Source organism: Sminthopsis crassicaudata, chromosome 1, assembly GCF_048593235.1.
Source record: "Sminthopsis crassicaudata isolate SCR6 chromosome 1, ASM4859323v1, whole genome shotgun sequence".
Classification (NCBI taxonomy): Eukaryota; Metazoa; Chordata; class Mammalia; order Dasyuromorphia; family Dasyuridae; genus Sminthopsis; species Sminthopsis crassicaudata.
In genome coordinates, this window is record NC_133617.1 from 396,627,054 (window position 1) to 396,640,366 (window position 13,313).

The following is a 13,313-nucleotide window of genomic DNA, read 5'->3' on the forward strand; positions in this document are numbered from 1 at the left end:
AACAGAATCCAGAGCTGTTACATTCTTAGATTATAGACCAGAGTATTGAACTATTAAAGACAGAATAGAAATCATCAGTACTCTAAGAAATCTTAAATGAGAACACAAAACATTCAGAGGTGAAGATCTTATAGCACAGAATTCTAAAACTGAAAAATTCTTTAGCGATTAACCTTTCCTTGTATAGCTGGCCAGCGGTCTTCGGAGTGTAAATGACTTCCTTAAGGTCATAGGGTAAGTCAGTGTCCAAACTGCAGGCTGGAACCCTGATCCACATACTTCCCAACCAACCTTCTTTCACCTGCAGTCTAATTCAGAAGTCAGGTCAGAGTATGCAGGTTGGCAAATGAAAATAAAATGAAGGTGAAAACAGAGAAAAGTCCATAAAGACAAAAGGACTTTTCTTATTAGTTGGGAAAAGGAAGAGCAGGAAGAATAATTAAACAAGGAGAAGACTGTAGGTACTTCTGGTTTTTCCCAAGCCCTTCCCCAACACATATACACTAACCAAATAGACTTATGAAATTACACAATTCCTCTTCAATAATGTTTTCACAAGGATAGATGTGGCCCATCAGTAAATTTGTGTGACATCCCGTACATCACTTTTATGGAAGAATGGGAGTAGAGAAAAAGAAGTTCATTGTATGAGCAGTTTCCAAGACATTTTACCTTAAGCCTCTCCACAACCTGCCCCACCCCAGGAGACTGACAGAAATCTAACAAAAGGGTCAAAAACAGTTCTCTTGGGGAAGTACTCATGATTTGGATCTATTTGCTTTATTTCCTTGAACTAAAATTCAAGACTCTGAGCAACAGAGCGGCATTGTTTGCCAGCTAAAGGTCAGGAAAAGGAGAGAAAAGAAGAAATCTGGGGGTAATAAAAAGAGGGGTAACAGTTGGATGCCAGTGATATGACATTGCCTGAGCAGACCTGAAGGGTCTCACCACCTTCCTTTGCTCTCCAGGCCCAGAGACTCATAAGATTCATAGACTGTTAAAAGAGGAAGGGGCCCGAAATATCATCAACTCCAACCTGCTCATTATACAGAAGACAAATTAAGACCCTAAAATGAGAAATAATTTGGTCATGCAAGGTCAAACACATATGAACCCAGTATCCTGACTCGAAATCTAGGCTGAATTCATTACTTATACTATAAAACCTAGAAACTACTTCCCAATGTCTGGGAATAATCTATCAGGACCCAGAATAGGGATCTTAGCAGGGGAAGAAGGAATGAGCTTAATTCTTTATTGCCCCTATACCTTCTCTTCCATACAGTGAAGGTGTGGATGTAAGTATTATTACACAACCAGGAACATTTTTTAGTTGACTTCAGATAATCCCTATGTAAAAGTCATCCTTTGACTAAGGGGAAACTTTAGAGGTTTCAGGAAGCTGAGCTAGGATGTGAAAGGGCCAGATGTCACAGGGAGGAACTTATACAACATCTAAGAAAACAATAGGTGAGTATAAATGGGTGAGTAGAGACTAGCGAAGCACTTCCAGCCCAGGACAGGTAAGAAAGAGATGGGGAAGGCCATGAGCCCTAGAATCATCTCTGAGCCCAGAATCTGGGGGGCTGGTGAATGGGGACGGTACTTCTAGACCAGCTCTAAAGGTATCAGAGCTTTCAAAGATCAGAAGAGGGAGATAAGAAGCTGTGATCTAAAGGGGTTCAGAAGCATGAGATAGAATAGGAGCAAGGAATATGAGTCCCTTGAAATGCTAAGGGGTGCAATGGATAGTACTCTGGCATTAGAGTGAAAAATTACCTGGGTTCAAATTGCTCTAATCACTTACTATCTACTGAGCAGACCTGAAGGGTCTCACCACCTTCCCTTGCTCTCCAGGCCCAGAGACTCATAAGATTCATAGACTGTTAAAAGAGGAAGGGGCCCAAAATATCATCAACTCCAACCTTTACAGCTTCAGCTTCCTCATCTGTAAAATGAAGTTAGAGATTTATGGTCTCTAAGGTCTCTTTCTAAATCTATAAGTCTATGATCATCATGTTATCCTTACTCTCCACAATTATTTCTCTTCCTTTGTCTCCAGGCCAAACCTCTGGAGGACCAGAGTTGGAATCCTAGCTTTCTGCAGCTTGCTACCTGTGTGATAATAGGTGATTGACTTTCACTCTTTTGAGTAATTCAAGGTTTTTTAAGGGTCCTTTCAGCTCTAAATTCTATGACATGCCTCCCACCTCTTGGCAGACAGATGCAGGACCACAGCTGCAAAGGGAAGCATGCATTTATAGACATGGCCAATGTATGGATTTGTTTAGTTTGACTGTATTTGTCAAAAAATGGAGAACTTGGGATTCAATGGTATGGAGAGGGTCATGGCAGGGGAGGAGATAGTAGGCAGTGACTGAGAGGCAAAAAAATAAAAGCCTCAATAAAATATTTTTAAATACATAGAATAAAAAATACTGGATAATGAACAGGGATATTTTGTTACTAATTTTTTAAAATGTAATAGCCTTTCTAAGGATAAAAATGTGAAAAAGGTACATTTGTTTTCAAGATTTCTGTGATTCATATGAGGAAATGTTTTTACTTTTTCACAGTTATTAAATTCATGCATTTTTAAAATAGAAAATAAAGAAATAAAGCATAAGGTCCTATTTTTTTTTCTTTGCAGACCATGAGATTCTTATTGGTCCTTGTCCTCTTGGGAGGAATAGCCTGCAGTTTCCATGGTAAGTTGATCCCTCCCTCTTGGATTCTGGTCAAGGCGTCTTATTCTGTCTATCTTCCTGCCCCACTCCTCTACAATGCAACATGGGAATTGAGGAAAACTTGGGCCACTGAAGCCGAGGTTGGATAGCACCTATTGAAGTCTTCTAAGAATTGTTCTCTTTCCCCAGACTCCTGATTCCTTTAGGTTCTGCCTGTTACATAGCACTTACAAACCTTCTTTGATATTTCTAGGATTTAATGGAAGAGTGGGAGGGGGGAAGGTTATAGAGAATTTTCTCTGACCTTTAGGAAAATTTATCCTAAGGTAGCCAAAATGTATATCATGTGACATGGTAGGGATTTCTAGATTAAGCTGTAATGCCCTATCAAGCCTTTTTGCAAGGAATTTTTTTTCCTGAGGCAAATGGGGTTAAGTGACTTGCCCAGGGTTCACCCAGCTGGTTAGTGTTAAGTGTCTAAGGTAGGATTTGAACTCAGGTCCTCCTGACTTCAGAGATAGTGCTCTATCCACTGCAGCACCTAGCTGCCCAAGGAAATTTAAAAGTCTTCACTTAGTGGAAAGCAAAAAGTAGTCATAGATAGACAATCCATCAGGGCTTTGTTTCCCTATTTGCTAGAAGGGTATCACACAAGAATTATATCTCTTACACCTAAGCAGATATTTGTAGTGCAGGAGGACAATTATTTTGCTGATTCCAGGATAAAAACCACCTCCTCTGATCAGGGAAGGTGAGGGTCCTAGGAAGTAGTTTAATCTCAGATAATAGCTAAACTTCATCCAGCTTCTCTCTACCCCCACCAAAACTTATTATATATATAAAAAAAATCCCAGAAAGCAAAGAGTCATTTATTAAAACAAACCAAAAAATGCGTGTATAAGATAATGAGTCTTATAACTCAAACAAAATTCTGCATTCTGAAAGTGGGGTCTATCCAACACCACAGAGAAGGAGGGATATGGATATGGAATATGAAGTTGGATTCTTTTGGAAGCCCTCAGGTCTTTGAGTCTACTTGCACAGATACATTAGTGGTCTCATGGGTGATAGGGATGGGGTACTGAGTAAGCTCAGACTTGGTAAGCATCAGTTCAAGGATGGGAAGAAAAATTACCTTCTTTTGGATTCTGGGTGTCCTAGACCATGGAGAGAGCTGAAGTTGTTTTATTTTTGTTACATAATTTCTGTTTTGGAGGGGTTTGAGAGATACTGAGAGGCAGCAAAACATTTTTAGTCCTCTATTTTGTTGCTTGTATGACCTCAACTATTAATATTATTATTGCTTTTAATAATAATAATTATTATTATTATCATCATCTCAGCCCTTCTGGCTCTAAATTTTAGATCCTGTGATATGGTAAATGTGGAATATGAGCAACTTGAGTCCTTTAAAGTTTCGTCAGACACCTTACTTTACAGGAACTGCCTAGAGTTCCTGAGTTGTGAGTTGCCTTGGCTCCCTTAGAAATCTCTCACATCTTCCTTATGGAGGGAAATACCTACAATTCTTACTATGTCCTTAAGCCTTTGCTAAAATATTGAGTCTTTAGGAGAAAGGCTAGAGAGGCTCCAACATAATGATGTCTTTGTGTCATTCCTCTTGCCTAGAACTGGGTCCCTCCTCATCACAGTCTCAGAAGCTTTCTCTTCCTTCAGAACTCTACTCAGCTGCCTCCTCTTTCAAGACATTTTCTTTGATTTCCCTATTTGTTGGAGTTTCTTCCCACTTTAAATCACCTCCTCTTTACATCTCAGTGTAAATACCACATTCTGGCCTTACTCCCACCTCCAGGAGAATGTGACAGCAGAGACTATTTTATTGCTATTTCCCCATTCCCTAGAAAAGTGTTACTCACATAGTGGATATTTCACAAAATGAACTGAAAGAAATTTAATCCTCACTGGAAACCTGCAAAGTTGTCCCTATTTCCACGTCAGTATACTGGCTCTCAGAGAACCAGAGGGACTGGCCCTAAGCCCACCCAAATGAACTATAACAGTGATCACTTGGAGATCTTCAAGATCTCCATACTCCTAATGCTCCTCCACCTGTCACACCTGAGAGCAAAGCTTCTCTTTTTGCTGTCTCTTCTAGGTGTACTTTCTAACCAGCTTTCTGGCATTGGGAATGGCTTTTTTACCGCTGGTGAAGAGAAACCTGGAGACAGAATCGAGGCCATTCAATTCTTCCTGGGGGCTTTAGGCGAATTCAAGGGGTAAGTGGAACCCATGGAGTCCCCAGGCCTTTTCCACACAAACCTTGTCAGATTTTGTAAAGGCAATAAACACTAGACAGAAAGTCAGGAGATAATATTCTATGTGAACTTGGAAAAGTCATGACCTCTCTAAGCACTGGTTTCTTCATCAGCCTAATGATGGGATTGAATTAGAGGATTTCCAAGATTCCTTTGAACGCTGACATCCTCAGAGTTTGCTCCAATACTTTATTTAGGTTCTAAGGTCTCTCTCAGCTCCAACATACAATGTTCTAAATGTCTCTTCCTGTTCTGAGACTATGATTCCAAGCTCCTAATGGCACAAGTTTCTATGATGGGTTTTTTAGAAACAGAACTTCTGCCTTCTGAGGACTGATAATAAACATAGATGTACTGAAGTAGGACATGAACTGAAGAACAAAATCAGGGGTTGTACAAGACAACATGTGAGAAAGATTTTACCACTGGGATTTTCTGGATGAGCAAGCACAAGCATAGGGAAGGTCTGAAGGTCCATCACTTCTCCATTTTCCAGTCTGTCTACTCTCACCCCAGGAATCACAGGAACCTACACTTTAGAGTACCTCAAGCTTAAGGACAAGACCCCTGTAGTGTCTGAAACCACAGCTCCACTAAGGAGCTTTGGCCAAGGAGTCAGGCAGACTCCTCACTCATACACAGATAGCTACTGTTACTTGTATATTTTAAGAAATAGTCTCAGTTTCCCTTTTTCCTTTTCTTTTTCCTACTGCTTTTCCCCAAGCCATGAGGGAGAGAATGAATGATTGAATGATCACAGAGTCATAAAATGCCATCTCTGATAAGATCTTTGAGATTATGAAGCCTGGGTCTTTTACATTACAGATCATAGGATCTAGAGCTGGGGGGGACCTCAGAGGCAAACTAGTCCAGCTCTGCTCCTCATAGCAAGAAAGAATAATAGGAATTCCTTCCAGAAAATCATTTCTATAATTATCTATGTTTTATAAAGCATTTCTTTACAACCACGTTTTGAGATGAATAGTACAGCATTATACCATTTCACAGATGAGAGTAATAGAATCCAAGGAAGCTGTTACCAAATTCATTGCTTATTCAGATACACATAGATAATAAGCATCACACCCTGGGTCTTTTGACTGCAGGTCTACACATTTACTACCATCCTGAGGATAGAGTAAGGATACAGAAAGTGAGGGGCTCCATTTTTTGGATGTAGGGGGAAAGATGTATTTCCAGGTTGACTGACAGACCAAACTCAGGGCAAATATAAGAGATCCACTAGGAGAAACCTTGCACAGCCAAGGGAATAGGTCATGTTGTCTTTAGACTTGTAGATATTTTCTATATCCTTTGGGAAAAGTCATTTCATATCACTGACCTCAGTTTCCTCTTATATAAACTGAGGAGGCAGGGAATGATTAAACACTATGACGTCTAAGGTCCCTTCTGAGATCTGAATGACATGACAAAACCATCAAGACTTAGCATCCACCCTTTATAAAAGGCCATCACATAGAAGTCACTCAGTGAAGGCTTGTTGCTAATAGTGTTGTAGATCTACCCCATGTCAGAACTTGAAGATTCCTCAGGATATGCAATGTCAGATCTGGCAGAAATATCAGAATATAAGGTCAGGAACACCCCTTAAAACTTATAAGAGAGCATGTGACAACTATTACAGACCTTAAAGTTTTTAATATTCAACTACCTCACTTTGTAGAAAAGATATAAGTTCATTTAAAGAAAACTTGCTTTGATGCTTAACTGCAGGAAATTTAAATTCACAGTTATTGAGCCCTTTTAAGTTTGCAAAATATTTTCCTTACAGTAAATCTGTGAGGTAGGCAATGCAACTATTACTATCTATACTGTTACAAATGAGGAAACTGAGACCTGAAGTCACTTGCTCCAAATCACCCAGATAAGAAGGGTCAGAATTAGGTTTGAACAATGGCATCTTTGCTCCAAGTTTAGAATTCTTTCCACTACAGTGTCTTACAAATGTACCTACAGAGATTAAACATCATGAATGAATTTCTGGCTATTTGGTACACAATGAAGGCTATAAGATCTCCTTTTCTGGAAATTACCCATGACAGAAACTATAAAAATATCCAACTTCTTTCCCATAATTTACTATCTCCAGCTTGAGGAAGAGTTTTCCTATATAGAGACAAATGCTGGAGGAGGCAACTCTGGGGTTCAAAGAAGTTTTAACACTTATCCTTTCTTCTAGGATCCAGGTGAAAGTAAATGATCAATGGAGTGAAAAATATGGACTCTCAGGGGGCAATCCTGAGAAATTCACCCTCTGGAAAGGAGAAAACATAACAAAAGTATCAGGCTATCATAACCTCTGCATCCACTCAATCACAATGGAAACCAACTTAGGGAGAACTTTTACAATCGGGGAGCCCACTGGCCAGAAATTCACTGCCTCCCCCCCTGAGGAGGGGATGGTGCTTAGTGGTATCAGGGGTTTTTATGGGGCCATATGTATCCAAAAAATGTCATTTGATTGGAAACACGCTCCTAAAAAAACAACCATCTGAAATACCTCTACCTGAATGAGACCCTTGCTGAAAACACCCCAATAGTGCCTACTGAAAACAACTGACACATTCTTCCCAGAAAGAATCCTAGGACACCCCCTGGATCTCTTTTGAAGACACCTCAACTTCACAACCGTGTTACTTAGCTTCCTACAACTACTGTCCACCAAGCCATCTGTCCCTTCTAAGAAAAGATTTAAAGCTGTAGTTACCTGGAGTTGTTTTTGTAAGGTTATATATTCCATGACCTGGGTTACTCTTCCAGAGACCTTAAGCTGGTCAATCATCATAAAATCTGAAAGAAGAGATGGTACCCATGACCCAGATGATGTGACTAAAGGAAGAAAAGAAATTAAGGCGGTGGTGGGAGAGAACAACTTGAGGGGATTTAGAAATCTAATCAATCAATAAAGCCTCTGTAAAAGCTGTGTTCCTCGTGGTAGACTATGTTCTTTGTTGGGAAATGTATTTGAGGTTTATGAGTGTAGATGTGGTACCAACAGAGGATCCCATTCCTTTGTAGCAAATCCTCAAATCAGGGGAAATAGGGGTTGTCTGTTGTGGAAAGGAGAATTGACTAAGGTCAAGAAATCATAATGCTTTGCTCTCTGTGAGACTAATAGAGCATGAAGTGTCTGTGCTCAAATCCAGGGAACATTTGGGTACTTTCCTCAATTCCATTTTCCAAACTTTGGGGTATTAGGACACTGAGGATAGAGTAAGGAATCCTGGGTTCCAGAATTGATTGTGATTTACTAGAGCAATTAGGCCAAGGTTGACTGACTCTAATTGCTTTATACCTCCTCTGACTCAGTTTCCTCATCTATTAAATGAGGGAGATAATTGTGCACTGACTTATTTCATAGGATAAGGAGGAGAATGCTATCTAAACTATGAAACTCAATGCAAATGGGCGCAATGCCAGCAATTGATGACCTCTTCCCTGAAATACATTGGTATTAACCAAACCTTTATATGGGATACACTATGTGCTAACCACTATTGTTAAGAACTTCACAAATATCTCATTTGATCTTTACAACAACCCTGGAAAAGGGGTGCTATTATTATCCTCAAACAGAGATTAAATGACTTGCCCAAGATTGTACATCCACCATAAGTCTGAAGTTCAATTTGAACTCAGATCTCTTCCACTCAGGCACCAGTATTCTCTATCTACTGCACCATCAGCTGCTTCTTCCAATGGGCAATATTGGTCTAAGTAGAGGCTGTTGTGAGATGTACTTTAATGATCCCATACCTGACTCATTTCCCTGTTTTGTGATATCTATAGTAAGCATCAGACTGTCATACAATTAAATCATTAACCTGTTCTGGGGGTGAAGTACCACATCTCATTCTGATAGGTAACCCATGAAAAGCCTACTCTTTTCTTTATTTCTAACATTCCTCACTAGCATCTATTCCTATCAGAGATGAGCACATGTTCAACAGATATTAAGAAATAAAATCTGTAGCAGAAGTTCTGAACTTTTGTATGATGAAGCCCTTTGGCAGTTTAGTGAAGCCTATGGCCCTTTCTCAGAATAAAATATCAAACATGAGATTTCAAAGGAAAATGGTTACATGGAAATAGTTATCAAATATTTATAAAATTTTAAAAATGAGTTTGTTTTTTAAAAACAAACTCACAGACCTCTAAGTTAATAACTGGATGTAGAACATAACTCCTTAAACTTTTCCATTTGAAACCTTTTTTCCCCTGAGAAATTTTTATGTGACCTGGGGTATGCAGGCATATTAACAAACATCATCATTCTGTAAATTCCATTACAAGATCCCCATATGGGATAGTGACCCACAGTTCAAGGAGCTATGATCCAGAGGATGCCTCAAATGATCAAAAATATAAATTAACTCTGATCTCTGTGCTTCAAGTTGCATCATTTTGTTCTTTCTTTTTCCTTCATGAGCCCCCAGCCACAGAATTCAAGAATTTATAAGAATAATGCAGTTTTCTGCACTCCACCTTCCCTTGTACTTTACTGATACTTGGCAAACACTGACATTGCTTCCTCTTAAGTGTTCCCTTAGACTTGGCTTATATGCTACTTGTACTCCAGATAAAGAAAGGATCATTTCAAGTATCTTGCTATAGAGAATGTAGTTCAGGGAAATCCAGTGGTTATTTGACTGGGAAGATTTCCAGCCTGACATTAAGAGATGGCCTAAGGACATGAAAAGCTATTGTGATTTTATTAATTATTTGTGAAATAACATCAGCTTCTTAAAACGCAAGAGTTGAAACTGAATTTTAGTTTTGTCCCTGGTGCAAGGAAATCATTGAGCCTTTTAGACCTTTTGTTGTAGCGAGAGGATTCCATGGATACTTGAGAAGTACCTCAACTCCTCTATCCTGGCTCTAGGGAAATGAAGGAGGGGAAGAGTGGGTGTGGTTGAAAGGAGCTTTTAACCACAAGTAAAATGTAAAGGTCGAAATGGGTATAGTCAGTTTTGCAGTTCTTTGTGGGAATTTAAGAGAGTCTTTGGTGCCTTTGGGTGGAGCAGTAGTTAAGGCATATGGCTTTCAATCAGGAGGACCTGAATTCAAACCTGTTCTCTGACATTTGCTAGCTGTGTGACCCTGGCCAAGTCACTTAACCCAGTTGGTCTCAGTTTCCTCATCTGTAAAATGAGCCAGAGAAGGAAATAGCAAAGTGTGTATTTTTGAAAAAAATTATAATTCTTTTATATTATTTACATTTTCATTTCCTTAGTGTGATAAATAAAAAATAATATTAATCCTTTATGATTGGATTCAAGGATGATATATATGCTATATATATAGCACCTAATACAAAGAAATCAGAGATAAATCGTATAATTAACAATCCAGCTATAATGAAACAAACACTAGAATTTGCAAGAAATCCAGCAATGATGCAGGAAATGATAAAAAATCATGACAGAATCTTGAGTAATTTTGAAAGGATACCACATAGATATAGTGTTTTGAGGCTTATGCATACTGATATTCAAGACCCAATGTTGAATGCAGCTCAGGAACAGCTTAAAGAAGATTGTTTATATTACACTTAAATGATTAATTTTGGTGATTTTTTCTTTAACAATCCAAACCATGTTATTCTAACCTATTCAAATGACCTTATCTTTGTCACAGTTAAAGATGTGAAGAAGTGTTGGTGACATGGCAATTTAGACACCAAGGAATTGCCTGTAGACCCTTTATGTTCCATTATGTGAAGTACCATGTATGCCCGTCATTGGGTAGATCTGAATCAGAGTGACCAGGATCATGGGGAAAAGTCAAATCAGAAGAATTCAGTCCAGGAATAACCTTTAACATCTTTGTTTCTGTATACTCTGAGAAGCTGATGCAGGGGGATCTTTCAGAAGTACAAATCCAAAACATGTTTGGTGTGATTTCACATATATAGCTTATTGCAAATTGCTTACCTTTCCTGGGAAGAAGGGGAAGGAGAAAGAGAAAAGGAGGAAGAGAACTTGAAATTTGTAAAAACTAAAGCTAAAAATTAAAATGTTAAAATTTGCATTTACATTCAACTTGGAAAAAAATTAAAAATCATTTTTAAAATAAGAAAAAAAAATCCAAAACCATCCTGGGAATGTCTAGGCAATTTTAAAATTCACCTTAATCTAGGCTGATTCCATAACCAAGATCTAAATTTTTTTTTATACTTTGGGTAGAACTCTTTCTTACTTCTTCTTCAGCTTTAGACCAACTTATCTGTGCCAAAGAAAATTCTTCCTTCTTTTTCTAAGGCTTAGCAAAATGCAAGGTAGGGGGAATTGATAGTAATTTATATCAATTGGTATTTTTACTACATTCATAAAAATGGTTAAAAAAACATTTTGAGTTAATTTTTTATTTAATGATACTACAGCATTACTATACCAACCTTATTTATGTGACATACAACTTTGGGAGATTTAAACTAAACAAAGAGGCAACTAAGTGGCTAAGTAAATAGAGTAATAAACTCTAGAATAAAAGTAAATCAGAGAGTCCTGATCAACTGTGAGCCATAACTGATGTACTCACTCATTCATGCCAGACACTTTAAAAAATTGAGACTTCCTTCTGATCTATGGCCATAGAGTTACACCTAAAGATTATCAGATTAGGAGTGTAGTTATTCACAATGAATTTTCCATTCCTACAAACCCATGAAGGAAGAAGGTATATTTGACAGAGTAGTTCCCTATGAAGCTTATTCATTTGATTCTAAGAGCTGCTAGAATAATTCAAATATTGGGCATTCAAGAGAAAATTAGTAAGCTTTCTGATCTTTATGGTCATCCATTTCCACTGTATAAAAAAATTGAGATTTGGACGCAGATAAATCAAATAAGATTCTTTTCACAAAGAATAGTGAGTACACTTTCCAGATAAACATATGGTTTCAAAATATTTGTTCTGTAATAGCTATGACCAAAGTCACCAACTAGGTGATCAGATTAAGTACCAATTGCCTTTAAACTAGATCATCTTCATACCAGAAAGCATCATTAAGCTGCAGAGCCTTTGGCTACAAATAAAAACTAAAGGGCTGCAAATGTGCAAAAATGTTTGTGGCAGCCATTTTTGTTATGACAAGGAACTAGAAACTGAGTGGATGCCCATCAGTTGAGGAATGGCTGAATAAGTTTTATATATATATATATATATATATATATATATATATATATATATATATATATATATATATATATATATATATATATTTACATATATATATCTTTACATATATATATCTTTATATATATATATCTTTATATATATATATATCTTTATATATATATATCTTTACATATATATATCTTTACATATATATATCTTTATATATATATATATCTTTATATATATATATATATATCTTTATATATATATATATATATATATATATAAAACTGTAATGGAATATTACTATTCTATAAGAAACAATCATCAAGATTGTTGAGGTTAGGAAGGACCCCCAAACGATTGGAGTCATAGACCAGTGTTGTGAGGTGCCTCAAAAAATCTGTAGGCTTGAAACCCATATCCAAGACAAGGGGCAAAGTTCATTGTAATTGTAATGCCAATTGAAACAGGCTAAGTAAGTTCCAAAATAATTTAGCAAAGGACCCAAGAGAAAAGAGATAAAGTTATAGCAAAAAGTTGATCAGTTACTTATTTCCTAATTTTATTGCTTACAAGGAAATTTGAGGGGTGATCTATTCACTTTTGTCTCAGGGACCCACAGATTATCTATCTGATAGTCATAATTGTTTCTAGGACAATTCTAAGACCAGAAGACTTTGAAATTATTGACAGACATATTGTTAGAACAACAGCATTCTTAGGTCAGAGAGCCTCAGGATCTCTAATATATCTTCCCTAAAATTTGAGGGGAAAATTATTATTATATTCCTAGGCCAGGGGACTTTTATAATCATTGACAAACAGATTGCCAGAACAATAGCACTCCAAGGTTTGGGGGTAGGACTTCAAGACCACAGATTGAAAACCAGAAGACTTTAGAATCATTGACAATTTATTAGAAGTACCCCAAGGTCAGGGAGACCTCCACACTACTGTCTTCCCTAGAAGCTATTATGCTTCATTTTCCCTCTCAAGCAGTCTGCACCTCAAATTCCTTTGGGACATAGGGACAGAGATCTCTTCTTCTGGAGCTGCTTCAGGCTAATAAGGGGTGTGGAGCTGTCCTTCTCTAGTGGGGTCCAGACTGATTTGAAGATGGCAGCAGCAGCATTCAGAAGGGTGCTAAGTGTCAGAATCAGTTAGCTCATGATATTCAGGGTGAACAAATAGTTGGAAGTACATAGCT

The 13,313-nt window shown here is 37.7% G+C and overlaps 1 protein-coding gene across 1 annotated transcript; it reads left to right on the plus strand.

Annotated features, from left to right (window-relative positions):
• Window positions 1-2,059: 2,059 nt before the first annotated feature.
• On the plus strand, window positions 2,060-7,908 carry LOC141554512 (prostatic spermine-binding protein-like). The gene is made up of 4 exons (XM_074286484.1): window positions 2,060-2,129; window positions 2,651-2,708; window positions 4,804-4,924; window positions 7,164-7,908. The coding sequence occupies exons 2-4, from the start codon at window positions 2,654-2,656 to the stop codon at window positions 7,477-7,479; spliced, it is 492 nt and encodes a 163-aa protein (XP_074142585.1). The 5' UTR covers window positions 2,060-2,129; window positions 2,651-2,653; the 3' UTR covers window positions 7,480-7,908.
• Window positions 7,909-13,313: the final 5,405 nt, after the last annotated feature.

Excerpts from the sequence above, each read along its gene's own strand:
- LOC141554512 (XM_074286484.1), top strand. The coding sequence starts at position 2,654 with ATGAGATTCTTATTGGTCCTTGTCCTCTTGGGAGGAATAGCCTGCAGT. Across the intron at positions 2,709-4,803 it reads AATAGCCTGCAGTTTCCATG|GTGTACTTTCTAACCAGCTT; the intron begins GTAAGTTGATCC and ends TGTCTCTTCTAG. Across the intron at positions 4,925-7,163 it reads GCTTTAGGCGAATTCAAGGG|GATCCAGGTGAAAGTAAATG; the intron begins GTAAGTGGAACC and ends CCTTTCTTCTAG.